General features: G+C 38.4%; 3 protein-coding genes across 6 annotated transcripts; 2 read left to right on the forward strand and 1 right to left on the reverse strand.

Moving 5' to 3' along the window:
- Positions 1-4,384: 4,384 nt before the first annotated feature.
- On the reverse strand, positions 4,385-6,953 carry LOC111803334 (cytochrome P450 71AU50-like). The gene is made up of 2 exons (XM_023687685.2): positions 6,075-6,953; positions 4,385-5,079 (listed from the first exon to the last, which is right to left on the reverse strand). Exons 1-2 carry the CDS (start codon positions 6,951-6,953, stop codon positions 4,459-4,461), a joined length of 1,500 nt encoding a protein of 499 aa, XP_023543453.2. The 3' UTR covers positions 4,385-4,458.
- Positions 6,954-11,169: 4,216 nt separating this feature from the next.
- Positions 11,170-14,984, forward strand: LOC111803325 (histone-lysine N-methyltransferase, H3 lysine-9 specific SUVH1). Of its 2 annotated transcripts, none has more exons than XM_023687672.2 (3): positions 11,170-11,320; positions 11,993-14,375; positions 14,637-14,984. In XM_023687672.2, exon 2 carries the CDS (start codon positions 12,175-12,177, stop codon positions 14,314-14,316), a length of 2,142 nt encoding a protein of 713 aa, XP_023543440.2. In that variant the 5' UTR covers positions 11,170-11,320; positions 11,993-12,174; the 3' UTR covers positions 14,317-14,375; positions 14,637-14,984. The 2 variants fall into 2 exon arrangements, with proteins under 2 accessions (XP_023543440.2, XP_086984033.1); XM_087127907.1 differs by having other exon boundaries at positions 11,177-11,320; positions 11,965-14,375.
- Positions 14,985-16,804: 1,820 nt separating this feature from the next.
- LOC111803340 (putative protein S-acyltransferase 1) lies at positions 16,805-20,496 on the forward strand. Of its 3 annotated transcripts, XM_023687696.2 has the most exons (5): positions 16,812-17,541; positions 18,554-18,733; positions 18,822-19,127; positions 19,391-19,612; positions 19,712-20,496. In XM_023687696.2, exons 1-5 carry the CDS (start codon positions 17,437-17,439, stop codon positions 20,132-20,134), a joined length of 1,236 nt encoding a protein of 411 aa, XP_023543464.1. In that variant the 5' UTR covers positions 16,812-17,436; the 3' UTR covers positions 20,135-20,496. The 3 variants fall into 3 exon arrangements, with proteins under 3 accessions (XP_086983432.1, XP_086983433.1, XP_023543464.1); XM_087127306.1 differs by lacking the exon at positions 18,554-18,733 and having other exon boundaries at positions 16,805-17,541; XM_087127307.1 differs by lacking the exon at positions 19,391-19,612 and having other exon boundaries at positions 16,806-17,541.
- The last annotated feature ends 185 nt before the right edge of the window (positions 20,497-20,681 follow it).

Below are 20,681 nucleotides of genomic sequence, written 5' to 3' on the forward strand. Positions count from 1 at the left end.
GACATACTAGGAATACACCCTTCTCGAGCTGTAGATTTCGCTATAAAACTCGAACCGACAACCGGGCTTATTTCTAAAGTACCCTACCGCATGGCGCCAAAAGAGTTGAAAGAACTCAAGGCACGATTACAAGACCTACTGGACAAAGGTTTCATCTGTCCTAGGATAGTGTCGTAGGAAAATAGACTGATATGATAGGTCCCGTCATTGCATTTGCATGTTTTTGTTGCATAACCCCAATAGGGAGTCGCTTACTGAGTATTTTTAAAATACTCAAACCTCGTGCTACTACATTTTCAAATAAAGGCAAGGTACTCATGTGAGACAAACGGAAGCATCGCAAATCCCGTGACCGTGATACATGCATAGGATAGATTTTCTTTCCAATTTGATAGTATAGATTAGTATAGGTTGAGTTGTATTTGCATTCATAGTATAGTTTAGTATATGTTAAATTACATTTGCATTATTAGTATAGGTTAGTACAAGTTGAATTCTAATTGCATTAATAAACCTCATCCTTTTTGGTGAACTGTAGATTTCGCGGCTTATTAGCAACCATAAAAAGATCTCTTCAGCCCTCGACTTCTTCATGAATCCTTAATCTCTCGATGTCATGAAGTTCATGGTAACCTTTGATTTGAGTTTAAGAGACTATGGATGACAAATTTAAAGTTTTTTTTCCAAATCCATAAAAAACGAACCCGACAAGTGTTTCTTTGATTCCCCTCGATCCATAGCTCTTCAACCTTCATGGTAGCCATAAAACTTCTTCCTCGAGTGCCTGAAAGTCTATTGGGATGGGTTTGGAAGGATGACGTTTCGTGTAGCCTCAAACATGGTCATGAAAACTCGAATTGGGCATGTGTTTGGGCCATTTTTAACTCTCGAATCCTTCATCAAACTTGTTGGGGAACTCATTTTGAACATGTAGGAAATGGTTGAGGGAAAATGGTTACTCGTAGCTCCTTAATTTTAAAGATATTCGAGGAAGAAAAATTTATAATGTAGGAGCTTATTTCTCGAGTTTTAAGAACTCTCATCACTTCATTCTTGTCCCAATACATTACCGAGAACTTCATATTTATATATAGAGTTTTGAACGACCTTGAATCACCTAGAATCAACTTGATTTTAAACTTAGAATTTCTAAAAGGTCCATTGGAAATATCTTCTCTGACGAGGGGGCTATCCACCTTAGATTTGAATTCTAGTAGTTAAGTATCTCAAGTCTTCACTTAAATTTTAGCTCAATCCAACCACTGAAATTCAATTGATTTTGTGCAGGTTGCACATTGTGGCGCTCTAGCTTTTCTGACCAATGGCAAATATGTAAATATTTTGAACTCTAGGGGTATTTTGGTAGTTTTCCAACTTCCTTAGGCCCATTGTCCTTGCTTGGGTCTCTTAATCGTTTCCTTGGTTTCCTTAAACCTTTCTTGGGTTACCTTAACTTTACTTGGAGTATTTTATGTTCGCCCACAGCTTCAACCCCCGACAAAATTGATGACAAGCTTCAACCCCCGACAAAATTGAAGACCTTGTCATTCTTGGACATGTCACACATATCCAACATAAGCCTAGAAAACTGCTAACGTAGTTCATATATTCCCAGTATGCCTCAACTCTCATTCTTGCTATTAGGTCAACATTCTCTGAGAAGAACGGTGAGCGAAGTTCCTATTTCAAGCTCTCCCAAGTATCCACAGTACATCAATCATCCTGTATGTTCATGTACTTGCATCGTTAGCTAGATGTATTGTTTCCAATACGACCTTCACTTCTTCTGCTATGATATTTTTGACTTGGGTAGAGTTCACTCATCTGGTAGCGAGAGAAAGAAAAGTACTTTTCGAAGTCAAAGATAAAGTTCTCTAAAGCCTTGGCATCTCAAACACCAAAGAAGAGCTTAGACTATGAGAACCTTACCTTGTTATGTTGGGTTAAACCACATTCAAAGGGTTGCTTTTAAATCCTTAGACATTTTTTAGACCATCTAAAGTATCACTTATTGTGCATTGTCTAAGGCCCTTGATATGTTCCTCCATTCAAGCAACAAATCTCGTCGAGCTATCTCCACACTCAATGTCACTAGGAGTTGTAGCCTTGTCTTCTAGGGTCTCGATCCTTAGATTAAATCATGGATGGGCATTGCCTCAAGGCGGCCTGACATTTAGTCAATCTCGTATGTTTTAGTCGCAATCTCGTTTATGTGAGATTTTAAAAGCCTCATTCTATCAGGAACATCACTTAGGTTGAGTAATTGATCTTTGATCTTTACCAATCAATCCGTCTGAGACTTGTTCAGTTGTTTCAGAGTGGACATATTTGTTCACTATGATTCGAGAAGCCAACTTGGTTCATATACCACTTGTCACAATCACACTCTTATAGTAGCAAGACAATGATTGTGTGACACTTATTTTAACCTAGTAAACAAGTTAGGTGTGGGATAGTCGAACTTTGCAGACAATCTTGACATATGATTGAGTCTTGAGTCACGTAATTTGAGAGATGTTTTATAAAACTTGAACAAGGAAATGAGTTTAATTTAATTTTGTTTTTTTTTTATTTTTTTTTTTTTAAAGAAAGTAATGTTATAGGCTAAAGATGAATGAGCAATAACTACAACTTTGATAGCGTATAACCCAAGTAGGAAGAATTGCCAACTAATCACATATCCTATAATATATTTTATAACAATTTAGTTTTGGTAAGTATAGACATGATTCTGGTGAATGGTTGTACACCACCATATTAATATAAGAAGAATAATAAAGACCTAACTAACTTGAAAGAAATTAAGACGGGTTTGGAGACCATTGGTAACATGCCCTCGACACGGGGCCACTAGGCATGCTTGTAAAATGCGTGTTGTTTTGGTCACGTGGCCTTACTGTAGGATAGGTTAGACGACTTGTTTGATGTATGACGACACGTGCTTAGTGGCCCCTGCACGTGTCATTTATGCTTTATACTTATGATGCTCTGATTATATTATATGATGATGATGTGTGATGTATGACGTATGATGACATGAATGATGTTCATAATGTTGTTATATGATGACGTTGGATGATGATGTTAATGCATGACAACATGACGATGTAAGATCATGAAATTTCTTAATATGACATTATTTTCCATATAAAGATGAAATGCATGTTTTAAATGTCACGCTGCATTATGACTATGATTTTCCTAGGACATTACCCTAGTTAATGTTAATGATGATAAATATACGGAGACCAATGTACGTATGTTGCTTATAGTAATATGTGAACGGAACTTAGGGTTGCGTCACAAAGATGTTTAAAGATGAGAAACTATAGGGATCTCATGCATTCTGTGTGTACATATACATTGAACTACTTTCCCTTTTATGGTGATGAGTACGAACGTGTACACTACGATGATGAGATGATCATGTCTTGCATGACACTCAAGGGTCTGCTAAACTCTGGATGTCGCTACGGACAACTAACTCGACTATGATGGGTCAAGGGGGGTGCAAACCACTTGGAGATCTACGCTCACACGTGTCTTGCATTAAAAATAGGCTTTGAGTATGCGACACTATCGTCAACCGTATAAGGGTGTCTTGCATTTACTTGAAATATAAAATTAGCACAAGACTTAAGTATTTTAAAAATAATCAGTAAGTGACCCCACATATGCAAACACATACAACATGAATGAGACCTATCGTTTAAAATCATATTCTCTTAGTTGACCTCCAGTCCAAAAAAATTGGATGTGTAGTACTTCTCTACACACGTGCAATTATGGGCCCACTAGGCGGTCTCGCATACCCCTTGGGCCTGCTCGTCAAGCTAGTTTCTCTGGGATGTAGTTGGACACACAAAAGTACAGCGATCGTCGTGCCCCATGCCAAGCATGATGGTCATCTCAATCTCATAGTGTACTCATCTGTACTCATCATAAAGGGAAAGTATCCCGATGCATGTGAACATACAATTATGCATGAGGTCTCTGTATTTTCTGTTTTAAATAAATCATGCACTTTCTGTTTTAAATAAATCATGCAACACAACCCCATTCATTCCTACCATAATACACTATATAATATGTATGCATAAGCTTTCATAAATCACATCATTCATAATATCACTTAGGGATTGTGCATCATAAAACTCCTCATTTCAATACATATCATAACATATCATTGCCAAACATATTCATGTCATAGTACAACATGACATCTCATAACATAACATAATTCATCCATCATAATATCACATATATTTATGTTCAAATATTACTTGACACATCTCGACATATCATATAATAAAACACATTATATCACTATAACATATCATATCATCAAACATAATAATCATATCAAACATATGACATGAGCAGAGGTCACTGGGCACGTGTCATCATACATAAGATAACTCTTTTAGTAGTTATTTGTCTAAATGTATGACTAGTGAGTTAATTCAAGTTCGCATTTAGTCGATACATGGGAATAAGGACAAGGTTTTGAGCTCTAGGACAAGTTAAACCGAATTCTTCTGTCATATCCAATTCCGCCCGCATCATACCATTTGGTAGTTCCCAGTCAAAGCAATGTACAAGTTGAGCTACCACAAGTTGAACCGTGGTCAATGCTAATTGCGTTCCAGGACAACCTCTACGACCATATCCAAATGGAATCAGTTTAAAATCTTTTCCTTTCATATCTACGTGCTCATCAACAAATCTTTCGGGAATAAATTTGTTGGGATCTAACCAAGTCCTCGCATCTCGCCCTATTGCCCACGCGTTTATTACTATGCGAGATTTCTTAGGAATATGGTAGCCATTGACCATGCAATCTTGTATGGATTCACGTGGAATTAATGGAATGGGTGGATGCATCCTAAAAGTCTCTTTGATGACCATCTCTAAGTATTTTAAGTCACTCAAATCTGATTCTTCCACCATTCTATTCAAACCCACCACTTTTTCTAATTCCTCTTGCATCTTCTTCATTATATGTGGATGCTTAATAAGCTCGGGTAATGCCCAATTGATTATAGTGGTTGAACTATCAACAGCTGCGATGAGCAAATCCTGCCAATTGAGATGTAAAGTTTGTAAAATTCAGAGATATATGAATCATTTTGATTCCGTTGATTTGAGATTCCATATCGGTTGGAGAAGGGAAGGAAACATTTTTTTTATAAGGGTGTAAAACATCTCTTACTAGTAGACGTATTCTAAAAACCTGGAGAGGAAGCTCAAAGAGAAAGGCCAAAGAGGACAGTTACAAATGGTATTAGAGCCAGACACATGACGGTGTGGCAGCAAAGACGCTGAACTCCGAAGGGAATGGACACCAGGGGGTGTGCCAGTGAGGAAGCTGGGCCCCGAAAGGAGTGGATTGTGAGATCCTACATCAATTGGAGAGAGAGGAACGAGTGCCAGTGAGGACGCTAGACCCCAAAGGGGGGTGAATTGAGAGATCTCACGTCGATTGGAGAGGGGAACGAGTGCTAGTGAGAACGCTAGGTCTAGAAGGAGAGTGGATGAGGAACGAGTGCCATCGAGAATGTTGGACCCCGAGGGGGTGGATTATAAGATCTCACATCGATTGGAGAGAGAGGAACAAGTGTCACTCAGGACGTTGGGCCCTGAAGGAGGTGGATGAAGAACGAGTGCCCTCAAGGATGTTGGGCTCAGAAGGGGGTGGATTGTGAGATCCCACATCAGTTGGAGAGGGGAACAAAAGGGTGTGGAAACCTCTAGATTGTGAGATCTCACATCAATTGGAGAGAGAGGAATAAGTGCCAGCGAGAACGCTGGCCCCGAAGGGGTGTGGATGAGGAACGAGTATCCTCGAGAATGCTGGGCTTGGAAGGAGGTGGATTATGAGGTCCCACATCAGTTGGGGAAGGTAACAAAACAGTTTTATAAGGGTGTGGAAACCTCTAACTACCAGACTCATTTCAAAAATTTTGAGGGGAAGCTCAAAAGGAAAAATTCAAAGAAGACAATATCCACTAACGATGAGCTCGAGCTATTATGATTGAACGTTTGGAAGCTTTGAAAGAGAGAAGTTTACTTACGAGAATCATAGCTTTAATGGTGGAGCAATCAATTTGGTAGTCATTTTCACGAGATCCCATCAAATCCAACATAACATCTACAAAGTCCTTATTTTTATCATTCTTGAACACAATATGTTCTTCAACAATCCTCTCTAAGAACCCATCAAATACTTCACCAACAGACTTTGCACGACGGCACAATCCTTGAAGATCAAGCCTAGCAATAAAAGGGAAAAAATCACCCAAGTTAGGAGCTGCCGCTAACCGTGTGGCTTCTTGTATCACAGCCTTAAAACCCTTTGCATCCAACTCTTTGTCTCTATATTTTCTCCCCACCACCATCAAACACATGATATCTACAATAAGACACGAGATTTTCGAACTAAGATCAACAACAACACGATTTTTCGCAGCCTCTTGAAGATCATCGACCAATAAACGAACCTCTTGCTTTCTCATCGACGAAAAGGAGTTGATTTTGAGGAAGTTAAACAATTCGATAGTGCACATTTTGCGCATATTGCGCCAATGAGAATCATATTGAGCAAAAATGATCCCTTTTCTTCCATAGGATATTTGGTCGGAGGTCTTAGTAAGTGGGCGACTCGGGAAATCAAGATCGTGGGTTTTAAGGAAGAGCTCGGCAGCTCGAGGGGACGAGACAACGATGGCATGAACACGACCTAATTGCATGTACATGATGGGTCCGTATCGTTGGGATAAGTGATGAAGATCTCTATGAATGAGTTTTGATAATAGATGAAGGCTTCCAATAATGGGAAACCCTTTTGGACCAGGAGGGAGTTTGTTGCCAAAGGTGTTGCTTTTGAATACCCATCCTTGAATGAGGTATGTAAGAAGGGAGATGAGTATCATTGTGGCCAAAATCCAAGCCATGCCAATCAAAGATATGCTTGTAAGCTTGCCTCTACAAGCTTAGATATGGTCTCTATTTATAGATAAAGGTGAAGTTTTTAATTATTTGTGTTTTTGACACTCTCCTAGTAATTTAAATTAGTTAAGTCGGGTTCGAGCGTATCCAACCCAAGTCAGATAGATAGTGTATTCTCCGACTGGCTTCGAATCGTTCAAGTGAGATGATAAAATGAAGTGAGGACTTCCCCTCTAGAGAGAAAGGGTTCGAGCGTATCCAACCCAAGTCAGATAGATAGTGTATTCTCCGACTGGCTTCGAACCGTTCCAGTGAGATGATAAAATGAAGTGAAGACTTCCACTCTATAAAAGTAGCATTAACAAGCTTTTTGTCTGATGGAAACCGTTTATTTACACCTCATAAATATATTAAAAAGTTAAAAATATATGGTTAAAACCCTTTTAAAAGAGTATTTTTGAAACTCTTTTAAAAAATTTAACCAATATTTTCATCTGGTAATATAAATTATATTTATATTTATCAAAATTATTGCGACTAAATTCAAGGGTTAAAATAAAATAAAATAAAATTTGATAATAGGCAAAGCTTGTACAACCTACCATTTTAGCACACATTTTTTTTTTAATTATAATTTTTTAACCCTAATTTGATAAAAAGAAAATAAAAATTTCTTTCCAACACAAATTAGTCAAATTCTCAAACTTCGGGTAACACTCATTTCAAAAATAGGCTTTCCATCTTTAAAAAATATTTCAAAATTGGGTAACTAAACACATTTTTCAATGAAATAAAATAAAGTTTGTGTGACTTTATCTTCCAACAATAATCTTGTAATTATTTTTTTTTTAATTGTTTAATTGTTTTTCATCACAATACTAATCTTGATTTCACTTGAACTACGCCTATCAGAAAAATTTTAGAAAATTTGGAGCCCATAACATACGAAAAAGCTAGCTCGAAAAAGCACCGTTCATCCAAATAAGTAGTCACTTGTTGCAATCATTAGGACTTCGATAGGGAAATTTTGGATGAGAATGCTATGTGTCACAATCACGGTTTCTAGGCAGCAGATTTGGCGATTGTATGGCACCCACTCTCACCACTGAGTGGGTCGAGCCTACTTTGAGTTACGTTACCTGCGGTCGGGAAACGTGAATACAAACCTCGGGTCTCGATTTCAAGAGAAGATTTTAGAAAGCGAGAGAAAGAAGTCTTAGAAAGAGAGTTTTGAAAGCAAGAGAGAGAAATAGAAATTAGTGTTATATGAGAATGTAAGCAAAAAGGCAACAACAACAACTCACTGTATATAACTATCGGGTAGGGAGAAGTTGACAACTAGTCGTATCCCCTATAGTACATTTTGAAGCATTTCATGTCTACCAGGCATAGCCATGACATCGCCAAAACGTCATACTCTTAAAGAAAACAAAAAAGAAATAATACAATATGAAAGCGGTAAAAGAAAGCAATAAAGTAGTACAAGGCAAAGGTTTCGGCGTGTCACGAGCATGCGGCCATGGGCAACATGTCTTGGACAAACATGACCGTGACACTATGTATATTATGAAAAATTACTGAAATACCCCTAGGATGAGAATTTATGATGTATGTCGATTTTAATGCCTTCTGTTATGATAGAAAAGAGGATGATATATTGAGATCTACACTTCAGGTGATTGATGGTTATTATCTGTGCTTTAGGTGATGATAGGAATATCTCTTTAACAAAGCAAGCATGCATGAACCAAGCTAAGATTAGGGTGCTAAAGCAAGAGCTAGAACGATTTTTACATTAACCTAAGTTAGTACATTTTTAGTAGATCGAAAACCTTAGGATCGTGAGAAGTGATTGAGGGTCTAGACCTCAGTGTTCCCAAAGAGTGAATTAGTCTCGATTAGTAGGTCCCGAGCGATCTAAAAATGCTATATGAAATTTTAATCACCTAGACACCCTTAAGAACCTAGTAAATCTCCATTTCAAGGACGACTAAAAGAAAAGCTTATCATGCCTAGTAGTAGTGTGAACAGACTTCACTAAAGTCTCAATCTCTTATCTCCTACAATACAACCTTAATGCTGGTAGCACCTTGCCAAGTAGTAGAAGTTCATGTATCCTCGAGTCAGGCCTAGGTCGAATAGTTAGTGCATTGAGGCTACCATGTTTTGTACACGGTGGAAATGACCAAGGGCCTCTACACTGTAAACCTATCTTGAGAGGGGTTTGAGACAACGTAGATAACCTAGTAATTGGCAAGCACACGAGGTTGCACCCCCTCACCTAGAGTGACTCTATGACCATGTGGATGGCCTGTAGTTAACCTTCCACGACTGATGTTTAGACCAACTAGATGTCACATTGTCCTAACATATTTTATGAGGTAGTGCCTCAATCTAGGATATTCGTCATTCATTGTTGTGGCTATGCAAGCTAACTAAGTCAAGAGAATAGTAAAGTTAGTTCACCCCAAGCTATGATTCACGACACCATAATGGGTGAACCATCTCCAAACCCAGAGTGAGTTCATGAGCAGTAAGAGAATCGCTCAGAACTTTAGGCCTTCCCAGAGCCTCAGATAGCTATAAAACTAGGCTCGAACTTCCTAACACCCAGAGCAAAAACCCACGATAACTTACTAGGTTAAGGATGTAATAAGAGCCTACAAGTAGGTTGCTTACTGAGAATATATATAGTCACCCCTATCTTCATTTCTTTTTCAAATGTTCGTTGATAACTCTGAAATATATAGAGAAAAATCTCATGCTTGCAACACTATTTTGTGTATCTTCCATTAGCATGAGTGATTAGTTGGTGAATACTCTACGGTTATCATAAAATAATGTTATGATTTAAAATGACTCGGGCTATGAGCTTAATGTCTGGAATTACACAAAACGAAACACATTATGGTTTGATATACTCTGATTTGTAGGTTTGTAGCAGCAAGTGTTGTCAAAGTAATAGAGTGGTCGTTGCTATAGCATTGCCTTCCATAGGAAGTCGTTATTAATACGTGGAAACTCTTTAGCTAAAAGAGGGAACCACGATCCGTTAACTGAATTTGAGACCATGTATGCATTTTGATAATGGCTAATAGTCATAAAATTTGAACGTTACAACTCTTGAAGTGTCTCATAAAATGTCAAGAGTTACGTTAGGAGACTATATAAAACCATGTAAGTTGCATTAAGTCATATCTTATTATAAATAGGTTGAGCTTTTTTCTGGGATATTTTGGACTACGAAGTTAGATAAAAATGAAAATATTGGGGTTAAAAAAATTTAATGACCCGAAAAAACTCAGCCTATTCATTCTTGCGTCGCTTACGACCAAGCGATGTATGCTCGAGCTTTTGGCCCCGGTTCAAGAAGAAAATTTTAGAAAATTGGGGCAGAGAGATTTCGAAAGAGAGTTTTGAAAGCAAGATTTGAGAAATTGAAAATTGTATTATATGAGAATGTAAGCAAAAAGCAACAACAACGGCTTACTGCATATAACTATCGGGTAGGAATAAGTTAACAACTAGTCATATTCCCTATAGTACATTTTGGGACATTTTAGCCCTTGCAGGTGTAGACACGATTTTGGTGAACGGTCATACACCCTCGTACTGACTCAATATGGAATGGTAAAGACCTATCTAGGATGAAAGCATGTAAAAGGAGTTTGGAACGGGCATACAACCATGGACAACACGTCCTGGACAAGCAAGATCGGGATATCTGTCATGCGGCCATTGACAACACGTCTTGGACATGCATTGACATCCTCCCCCACTCAATTGATTGACGTGCCTGTCAACCGACCTGAACAAATAAGACTAGGACATATGTCATGCAGCCATAAACAACATGTTTTGACCGAACTAATTCTAGGTTAAATTTAAATAAATGAAAACTTTATGGATAAACAAATAAAACAAAAAAAAAACAGAACATTGTGGGCCGAACAGTTTCGGCCCATTTACGAGTTAGATCACTGAACAAGCTGACGATCAGGTACGGTCAATCCCACGCTTCCGATCTTACAAGACCACGACACGTCATACGTCTCACTACTTTTTGTCGTTTAAGTGGGGGTGGGGCCGCCGGAGTTACTCTAAATATGATTCCCGAACATATTTCTCAACCGTTCGATCGTCTCCCACGATAAATCATCCAACGGCTGGCGGGGAATCACAGAAAGAAATTACAAATTACAAATTAAACAATAAAACCAGGAAGCGAAATGATTTTGCTCTCTTTTTCTCGGGGTAGAAAATTCGAACTTCAAAACTCAAAAGCTCCCCCAAAGGACAAACAGAGAAACTCCCGCATGTTCAAGCGGAGAGGTTTTGAAGATTTCGGAGTGTGTAAATCGCCGCGAATCTGGTTAGATTTTGAGTTTTGTTTCGACTTATGGCTTCTAGATTTTCGTCTGTTCTTCGCCTTTGATCTGTGATTTGTTCCGTGTTTTTTTTCTTTGGATTTGATCGGTGTGCATTTCCATGTTTTCCCTGTTTCGAAAGTAGGGTTTTCCCTCTCTTTTTGTTTCATTTTGATTTTGTGTTGCGTGGATCGTGAGATTGTTTTGTTTTTGTGTTTCCGTTTGCTTGTGTGTTAGGAAGAACATTAAGGGTAATAGAAGGAAGCTGGGCAGTTTTTCAATTGATTGCGTGTTTTTTCAGTGTCGAGTAGCTATCATTTCCGCTTTATTTTGCTTTTGGAGTGTAAATACGATTCTGACCGTTTGGAGTTGAAGTATAATCACAAAGGTTTTTGGAATAAGAGCTTGGCTATACAAGAAAAAGATTATCTGGTTGCATTTTATCCAAGATTTTGGCCTTGCTTTTTGAAGTTAAGAGCTGCAAACAGGGATTGAACTGATTAGAAAGAGTTTAATCAACCCAAAAACACAGATGTTTACACTTGCATGTTTGTGTAAACATTTTTTCTCCTTATATTCGATATAGATTGATTTGAGCTTGTTTATTTTAATTCTCTCGGATTGACTGTTCCCTGTCTTTTCTTTTCAGCGTGGTAATTGTTTATTGTAATTTTCAGGTTTCAAGCTATTTAATTAAGCACATTGACCATTGGGATAATATTTTGGGAGAACGATAGCCCGAAAACTTTTGATGGGAGTTGTTCGTTTTAGTTTGTAGTTTTGGAAATAATGTACAGAGAGTTTTACTGTGGAAGCTTCTATTTGTAAGATTTTGTTTCTGTAGTGTGAGAAGGCTTCAATGGAACAACATCTGGATCAGGATTCCGTTCCCGTCGCTGGGTCATTAGACAAATCTAAGGTATTGAATGTAAAACCGTTGCGTCAACTAGTTCCAGTCTTCCCATCAGCACAAAACGTGTCGTCTTTTTCAAATCCTCAAGGTGCTGCCCCATTTGTGTGTACTGGTCCTTCTGGTCCCTTTCCACCTGGTGTTGCTCCATTCTATCCCTTCTTCTTTTCACCAAATGAACAAAATCAACAGACACCAGGTGGAACACCAAATTCTAGTGCACCTTTTGGCCTAAATAGTCCTATATCAACCGCAGTTCCAATTTCTTCATTCAGGACACCAACTGAGGGTACTTCAACACAAAATACTGGCTCTAGAAAAAACGCTAGAAGTCGTGGCCAGTTACAAGGGTATAGTGATAGTCAAAATGATGATTCTCAGTATTTTGGCATGGGTATAAATGATAGAGAAGATTCAAGTAAAGCGGGAAGGAAGAAGAAGGCGAAGAAGAAGGCAAGGAATGGTCAGGATATTAATTTTACATCAGATATCGATATTGATGCAATGCTTAATGATATGGTTTCATCGTACAATCTTTCAGTGTTAGATTCTAATCAACAATCTCATGGTAGCATTGAAGCAGTTTCTAGTGTACTCATGGTATATGAACTGCTAAGGAGAAGGATCTCACAAGTTGAAGAGTCTAAGGAACCAACGCCTGGAATTATAAGGCGTCCAGATCTAAAAACAGGTGCATTTCTGATGACCAAAGGGATTAGGTCAAATATCAATAAAAGGATTGGAACTGTTCCTGGTGTGGAAGTTGGTGATATCTTCTTTTTCAGGATGGAATTGTGCCTGGTCGGGTTGCATGCTCCATCGATGGCTGGGATTGATTACATGGGTTTAAAGGTCAGTCAAGATGAAGAACCAGTTGCAGTAAGCATTGTCTCGTCTGGTGGATACGAGGATGATACTAATGATGCAGATGTGTTAATCTACAGTGGTCAGGGTGGAGTGAACAGAAAGGATAAGGAATCAACAGATCAAAAGCTCGAAAGGGGTAATCTTGCTCTAGAGAAGAGCTTGCATCGTGGAAATGAAGTCAGAGTAATTCGAGGGGTAAAAGACTTTAGTAACCCAACAGGGAAGATCTATGTTTATGATGGTCTTTATAAAATCCAGGAATCTTGGGTAGAGAAAGGGAAATCTGGCTGCAATGTATTCAAATACAAATTGGTCCGATTACCTGGACAGCGGGAAGCATTTTTGACTTGGAAATTAGTACAACAATGGAAGGATGGGAATGCTTCTCGAGTTGGGGTTATAATACCAGATCTGGCTTCTGGCGCAGAAAGTTTACCCGTTTCACTTGTAAATGATGTTGATGACGAGAAGGGCCCTGCATATTTCACATATGATGCTGGTCTCAAATATTTAAAACCAGTGTACTCGATGGAACCTTCAGCTGGTTGTAACTGTGTTGGTGGATGCCTTCCAGGCAATCTCAATTGCCTTTGCATACAGAAAAATGGTGGATATCTCCCCTATGGTTCAAATGGGGTTCTTGCAAGTCAACAATCTATGATTTATGAATGTGGACCCTCATGTCAATGCCCTCCCAATTGCAGGAATCGTGTGTCCCAAGGAGGCCTTAAATTCCGCCTAGAGGTATTCAGAACTAAAGGTAAAGGCTGGGGACTAAGGTCGTGGGATCCGATTCGTGCTGGAGCATTTATTTGCCAATATGCTGGGGAAGTCATCGATAGTTCAAAGGAAAAGGACTCTGCACGGGACAATGAAGATGGTTATATCTTCGATGCCACACGTTCATATCCGAACCTTGAAGTTATATCTAGTGATTCCGATGGGCCTCCTATTCTCCCATTTCCCTTAGTTATTAGTGCAAAAAATGTGGGCAATGTTGCTCGTTTTATGAACCATAGTTGCTCTCCAAACGTATACTGGAGGCCAATTATTCGGGAAAATAAAGGCGAGCATGATGTCCATATTGCCTTTCATGCAATCAGGCATGTACCTCCCATGATGGAGTTGACGTTCGATTATGGAATAGTCCCACCTGAAAGTGCTGATGGAAGGAAGATCAATTGCCTATGTGGGTCTTCAAAGTGTAGAGGCTTCTTCTGTTAATGCTTTCTCAGAAGGTGTATTTGAGTTATGGATACCTGACTCGTGCTCTTTGAAATAAGGTCAGAACTCTAAACTCTTAGTTTGCTGTTTGAGACTGATTTCTTGCCTGTTTCCTCTTGCTTTGTTCTTTTCAAGTTGCCTTGGGTGGGTGGGTAGGTTAGGGGCCATGGGCATAATGCAAGGACTGGGGTTCTTGCCACTGAATTATTATAATACGGTCGTCGTCGTGTGAACATTGAAATTAGTCGAGTCTAGCAGCGATGTTTGTTCGTGTTTGTTTTGTTTCATCACCATGTCTTATTGTCATCTTTGATACCCAGATGAAATCATGAAATGACAGACACGTCAGAATATGTAACAACTCGGGGCATTCGGTTTGTAGTCTTGTTGGTGCAGCAGTATGAATCGAGCTCTAGTGGATGCCCAAATTTTCGTCTTTTGTTGTAAGCTTATAACACACCTATTAATAATGATGTAGCTCTGCTCTTTTGTTTGTGCCTTTAGCTAGATGTTATATAGTTCTGTTCATCATCTAGCTGCATCTTCTTCCTGTGAGAGTTAGATGATGATCATTAGCATTTGCCATGGCTGCTCTTCTTTTGAATGTGGGAAGAAAATGGCAGGTTTCTATTCATTATCAGCAATTGATACTGTTTTTTCCCCCTCAATGCTTTGTTTGATTCTCCTGCTTTTTACTTCACCTGTCTTGTGGCTCACAACTGGGTTTGAGTCTTGGCCTTTTAGGTCACAATCTTACTGGATGAAGTTTCGATTCCGTTTTATACGTGTAAATTCTACCTTATAAGTTGATATAACTTGATATGTTAGATCCCACATTGGTTAGGGAGGAGAAGTTTCGATTCCGTTTTATACGTGTAAATTCTACCTTATAAGTTGATATAACTTGATATGTTAGATCCCACATTGGTTAGGGAGGAGAACGAAACATTCTTTATAAGGGTGTGAAAACCTCTCACGAGTTTTAAAAACCTTTAGGGGAAGCTCAAAAGGGAAAGCCCAAAGAAGATAATATCTGCTAGCGGGGGATTTGAGTTGTTGCATGTGACCTTTTAGGGTCAATTGAATTGATTTGCTTTGTATCTCTGAAGGATCTGAAATGGTTTCAATATGTGCTGGTTCAATTGAATTGATTTACTTTGTATCTTTGAAGGATCTGAAATGGTTTCGATATGTGCACGTAGAATCATCCCCACTTGAATGAAACAGTTTAAAAATTTACGAACGAACAATAGAATGAGTTGTATTTAACTATAAAGATGAAGATCAAAGCATGACATTTGTGGTTCTTATGCAGATGAAGATCATTTATGCTCCTTCAAAGATCGATCGTGATATAGCTGTAATATCTATTGCTATACATAGAGACTCAAATTTATAATCTTTGAGTATTGTATCGTTTGAATTGAAGATCATGTTTAACGACTTTGTAATATATCAAATTATAATTTGCATTAAATTTAATGGAAGGATATAGTCATCGGTGCATCCTCAACGATCCTTTTAGAAATAACGTAAAATTTTCTCTCGAATAATTGTCTATTTATCCATCGAAATCGTAGATGGATCAATTGATTAAGTCTAGCTTTTTAGTTTCATATTAATAATACTCATCTTAAACTTAGGATATAATCAATTTTTTTTAATTTTTAAGTAAAATAAAGAGTCGGTTTGAGCATAACGGAACATCCCGCCATTCTTGCAACCGTTACCTATAATCCACATAGGTGTCCGAACTTTTGAGTGGACAAGAAAGAGAGGAGACTTCTCAGAGTAATCTCTAGATTCTAGACCCATGAATCAACTTTTCGTCTGAGCATTCGATACAACCAAAGAGTTATAAGCCATAAGTCTCTAGATTCTAAACTTATAAATCAACTTTCTCGTCTGAGCATTCAGTGCAACCAAAGAGTTATAAGCCTCTAGATTCTAGACCCACGAATCAACTTTCTCGTCTGAGCATTCGGTACAACCAAAGAGTTATAAGCCTCTAGATTCTAGACCCATGAATCAACTTTCTCGTATGAGCATTCAGTAGAACCAAAGAGTTATAAGCCTCTAGATTCTTGACCCATGAATCAACTTTCTCGTTTGAGCATTCACTACAACCAAAAAGTTATTAGCCTCTAGATTCTAGACCCACGAACAACTTTCCCGTCTGAGCATTCGGTACAACCAAAGAGTTATAAGCCTCTAGATTCTAGACCCATGAATCAACTTTCTCGTCTGAGCATTCGGTACAACCAAAAAGTTATAGGTCTCAACAATTCAACTAAAAAAAAACATTGGAACAAACTAGAACACCCAAATTTTTTTCAATTCAAATAAAAAGATTGTAACATCATAATTTTCTCTTTGTTATAACCAAAATTGGCAAAATAATTTAGAAAAAAGAAAAATTGTAACTAAAATACATAAGGGGGAGAAAATGGTTTAGGCGGGTCCATCCAAATCCCAACGGAAGGCGTTGCACGGCGAAGCATCAAAACAAATCGCCCTCTCTGGTTCTCCTTCGCAAAACTAATATACATTTCTCTCCCTCGGCCTCTCTCTCTCTCTCACGGCCTCTCTCTCTCTCTCTCTCTCTCTTCCCTTCTCTCTCTCTCTCTCTTCCCTTCTCTCTCTCTCTCTCCCCGGGGGGTTTCGCGGCGGAAACCTCGCAGAATCGTTGGGAGGGTCTAAGCCACCTTCGCTAGAGAGAGAGAGAAAAGGGAAGAACAATCAAAAAAAAAAAAAAAAAAAAAAAACAGAGCTAGGGAGAGAGGAGTCGAGAGGGGGAATTTTGTTTTTGTGTTTTTGTGTTTTTGTGTTTTTGTGTTTTTGATTTTTCCTCTTTCTTTCTTATTTTTTTTGTTAGAACGATCTGGGTTTCGCAATTTTCTGGGTTTGATTCATTCTGAACTATCGCCGTTTGGAAATTGAAAACCCACATCGTTCTTTCACAGATTTGAAGAGGAAAATTGAAAGCATTTGGAAACTTTTTGTTTGTTTGTTTGTTTGTTTGTTTGTTTGATTTATTTTGGGTGTCCGTGTGAATCATTACCACGAACACCCTAAGATTTTGTGTTTTCCCCTCAGACAAACGAAATTTCCATTAGAAAAATGAACACAGAACCGAGCTGGGATGGCTCTCCCTCTAATGCCATTCATATTGCTCCTCATAAACCAGCTCAAAGGAGGCTCTACCATGTCTGGAAAGGAAACAATGTAAAATTCTCTACTCTTTTAATTCAAATGTTTGAATTATTCTCATATTATATCTAAGTTATCTGTAATCACGATGAGATCTCCCTTGATAATCACGACATATTCTAGATTATCTGTTTACTTTAGTTAGCTACCTGGTTTCTGGGTGAGATTAATCAATAGATTCAGTAAAATTGTTCCTTAATTTGTTATTAGAATTGTGTTTTTTGTAGATCATGATTTCCTCGATGTTCTTGATATATTATCAATTCATGAGATTCAACTATCTTTAATGATTTGTTCACTGTAATTATATTGGCTGTGGTTCATAGATGCATTCATTCTCTCTGCCCTGTTTCTTCTTAATTCTTTTATAAGCTATTTGATCTTTTTTAGTTTTTGAATCAATGGTCTCCCTTGGTTATCATGAGATATCCACAATTCTATGGATTCAATTGTTTGAACCTTAATTTTGTGTTAGTGTGTGAGATCTCACATCGGTTGAAGAGGAGAACGAAACACTCTTTATAAGGATGTCGAGACCTCTCCCTAGGAGATGCGTTTTAAAAACCTTGAGGGGAAGCCCGTGAAGGACAAGAGGACAATATCTGCTAGCGTGGGCTTGGACCGTTACAATTAGTGTATTCATTAAGGAATTTCCCTTGATAATCATGATATATCCTGACATAGTTTGAACCTTAATTCTGTGTTAGTGTGAGATCCCACATCGGTAGAGGAGGAGAACGAAACACCTTTTATAAGGATGTCGAGACCTCTCCCTAGGAGACGCGTTTTAAAAACCTTGAGGGGAAGCCCGAGAGGGACAAGAGGACAATATCTGCTAGCGTGGGCTTGGACCGTTACAATTAGTGTATTCATTAAGGAATTTCCCTTGATAATCATGATATATCCTGGCATAGTTTGTTATAAATTTCTTTAATTTTGGTTTCAATGTTATTGGAAGAAGTTATGATGGTGAATGTAATAGAATGGATTCTTCATGTACTGATGCATCATGTTCTTCGTCTGCTAGAAATTCTTATGTGGTGGGAGATTAGTTTTCGGGCAAGACGGAGCGTCTCTCTTTTTAACATCATTTTTAATCGGTGGTCCTGCAATAATATTCTGCATAAGAATGCTAGTAGCAGTCCATAGCGATCGTCGAACGTTTCATTTCCCTGCACTGATTGGAGGAATGGTTCTTACATCTTTGGTGTGTGAAAGGCTGAATTCTCCTTGTGTAGTTTAAGCTTTTGCAACAACTGATGAACCAAACCTGATCAATAAGTTTGTTTGTGCAGGATTTCATTTTTCTGTTCTTGACTTCTGGTAGAGATCCGGGGATCATTCCGAGAAACTCGATACCACCTGACTCAGATGAAGCTGACATGACCACCCCTTCTATGGAATGGGTCAATCACAAGAAGCCTAATCTGAAAATACCCCGAATCAAGGATATAACGATCAACGGATACTCGGTGAAAGTGAAGTTTTGTGATACTTGCCTTCTGTACCGTCCTCCTCGGGCGTCTCATTGCTCTATTTGCAACAATTGTGTTCAGAAGTTTGATCACCATTGTCCTTGGGTAGGTCAGTGTATTGGGCTGGTAAGTCATCGACCCTTCTCTGATGAAAAGATTCACTGCATGGTTCAAAATTTACATGTTCTTTCAAAATTTGATATCAACATATGTTGTTTGCAATAATTTGTAGTAGCAGTTCACTTTTGTTCAAGAAATGTTGATTGAAACTCGATTGAAACTCGATTATTTGGCTGTTGATTCTGATATGATTCTGATATGATTCTGTAATATCTCTGATTGATTTCTGGTGTTGAATTAACCATTGCTTTATTTTCATTTCGATGCAGCGAAATTATCGATTTTTCATAATGTTTATATCGACATCTACCACTTTGTGTATATACGTCTTTACACTTTCGTGTATTACCATTGTTCGACAAAGTGGGAGCATGTGGACTGTCATTTCAAACGATATCTTGTCCGTTGTCCTTGTCGTATACTGCTTTGTATCTGTCTGGTTCGTCGGGGGGCTAACGGTTTTCCATATTTATCTGATGTGTACCAATCAGGTAGAGCTTTATATTTTTACTGTTTTCTCGCATTTGAATATGTGACCATGAAAGCAGGCTTGGGTGCTGACTGATTTCTCGACCGTTAATCTTTTGCAGACGACGTATGAAAATTTTCGATATCGCTACGATAAGAAGATCAACCCTTTTACCAAAGGGCTAGTGGAAAATCTGAAGGATGTTTTCTGGACTAAGATCCCTCCTTCAATGATCGATTTCCGAGCATGGGTAGCAGAAGGCGACGATGTGAGTTTACAATACAGTGCTTCCTCAACGGGTCGAGGCTTCATCGTCTCGAAGGATAAATTTGACTTAGAAATGGACATGATGTTTCACAAGGATGCTAGCATGAAACTTCCTAGTATGTTGCAAAATTTGGATTACGCCGAAATCGATGATGATTTGAAGAAAAAGGACGTTGTAGACCAAAACAATGCATACGCGTTCCCTCCTTCTATGGAAGAAGGACGGGACGTACAAAATTCGACGCTAATCGAAATGAACGATACGAGAACTCAATAGCGGTTAATTCGATCTCATCATCACCAGCAAGATTCCTGAAGATAAAAAGGTATTGCTTCTTGCTTTTGCTGCAAAGTTGGACGTGTCACGATTATCAGGTCGATGAAGCAAGATCATATTTGTTCAGGGCGTGCCGAGTCTAAATATTCAGTAGGATAGCGTATCCACTGGCATCAGCGGAGACGGGATTGAGCATTGATGTCATCTTGTTTTTAATAGGGATCAACTCTAAAAAGAGATTTGGGAGTGTATTTCATGAGGAAATGATTGTAAGTATTGTGTAGAATCAAACTCCATTTTCCTCTCCATTTCTATGTTCACCTAAATCTTGTTTACAAATAGTTAATGTTTCAACAAATTATATCTTTGGTCTCACTTTCTCATGGAAATAAACATTTGAGACTTCATCGTAAAACATTGTTATCGACTTACATAAAGTAAAATCGTCCTATACTAAATTGGATATGTAGTACTTTCTTACACACGATTCACACGTGCGAGCGTGAGTCCCTATGCAGTTTGCACCCCCTTGAACCCATCATAGTCG

This window comes from Cucurbita pepo, chromosome 10 (assembly GCF_057944985.1).
Source record: "Cucurbita pepo subsp. pepo isolate OVF chromosome 10, ASM5794498v1, whole genome shotgun sequence".
Lineage (NCBI taxonomy): Eukaryota > Viridiplantae > Streptophyta > Magnoliopsida > Cucurbitales > Cucurbitaceae > Cucurbita > Cucurbita pepo.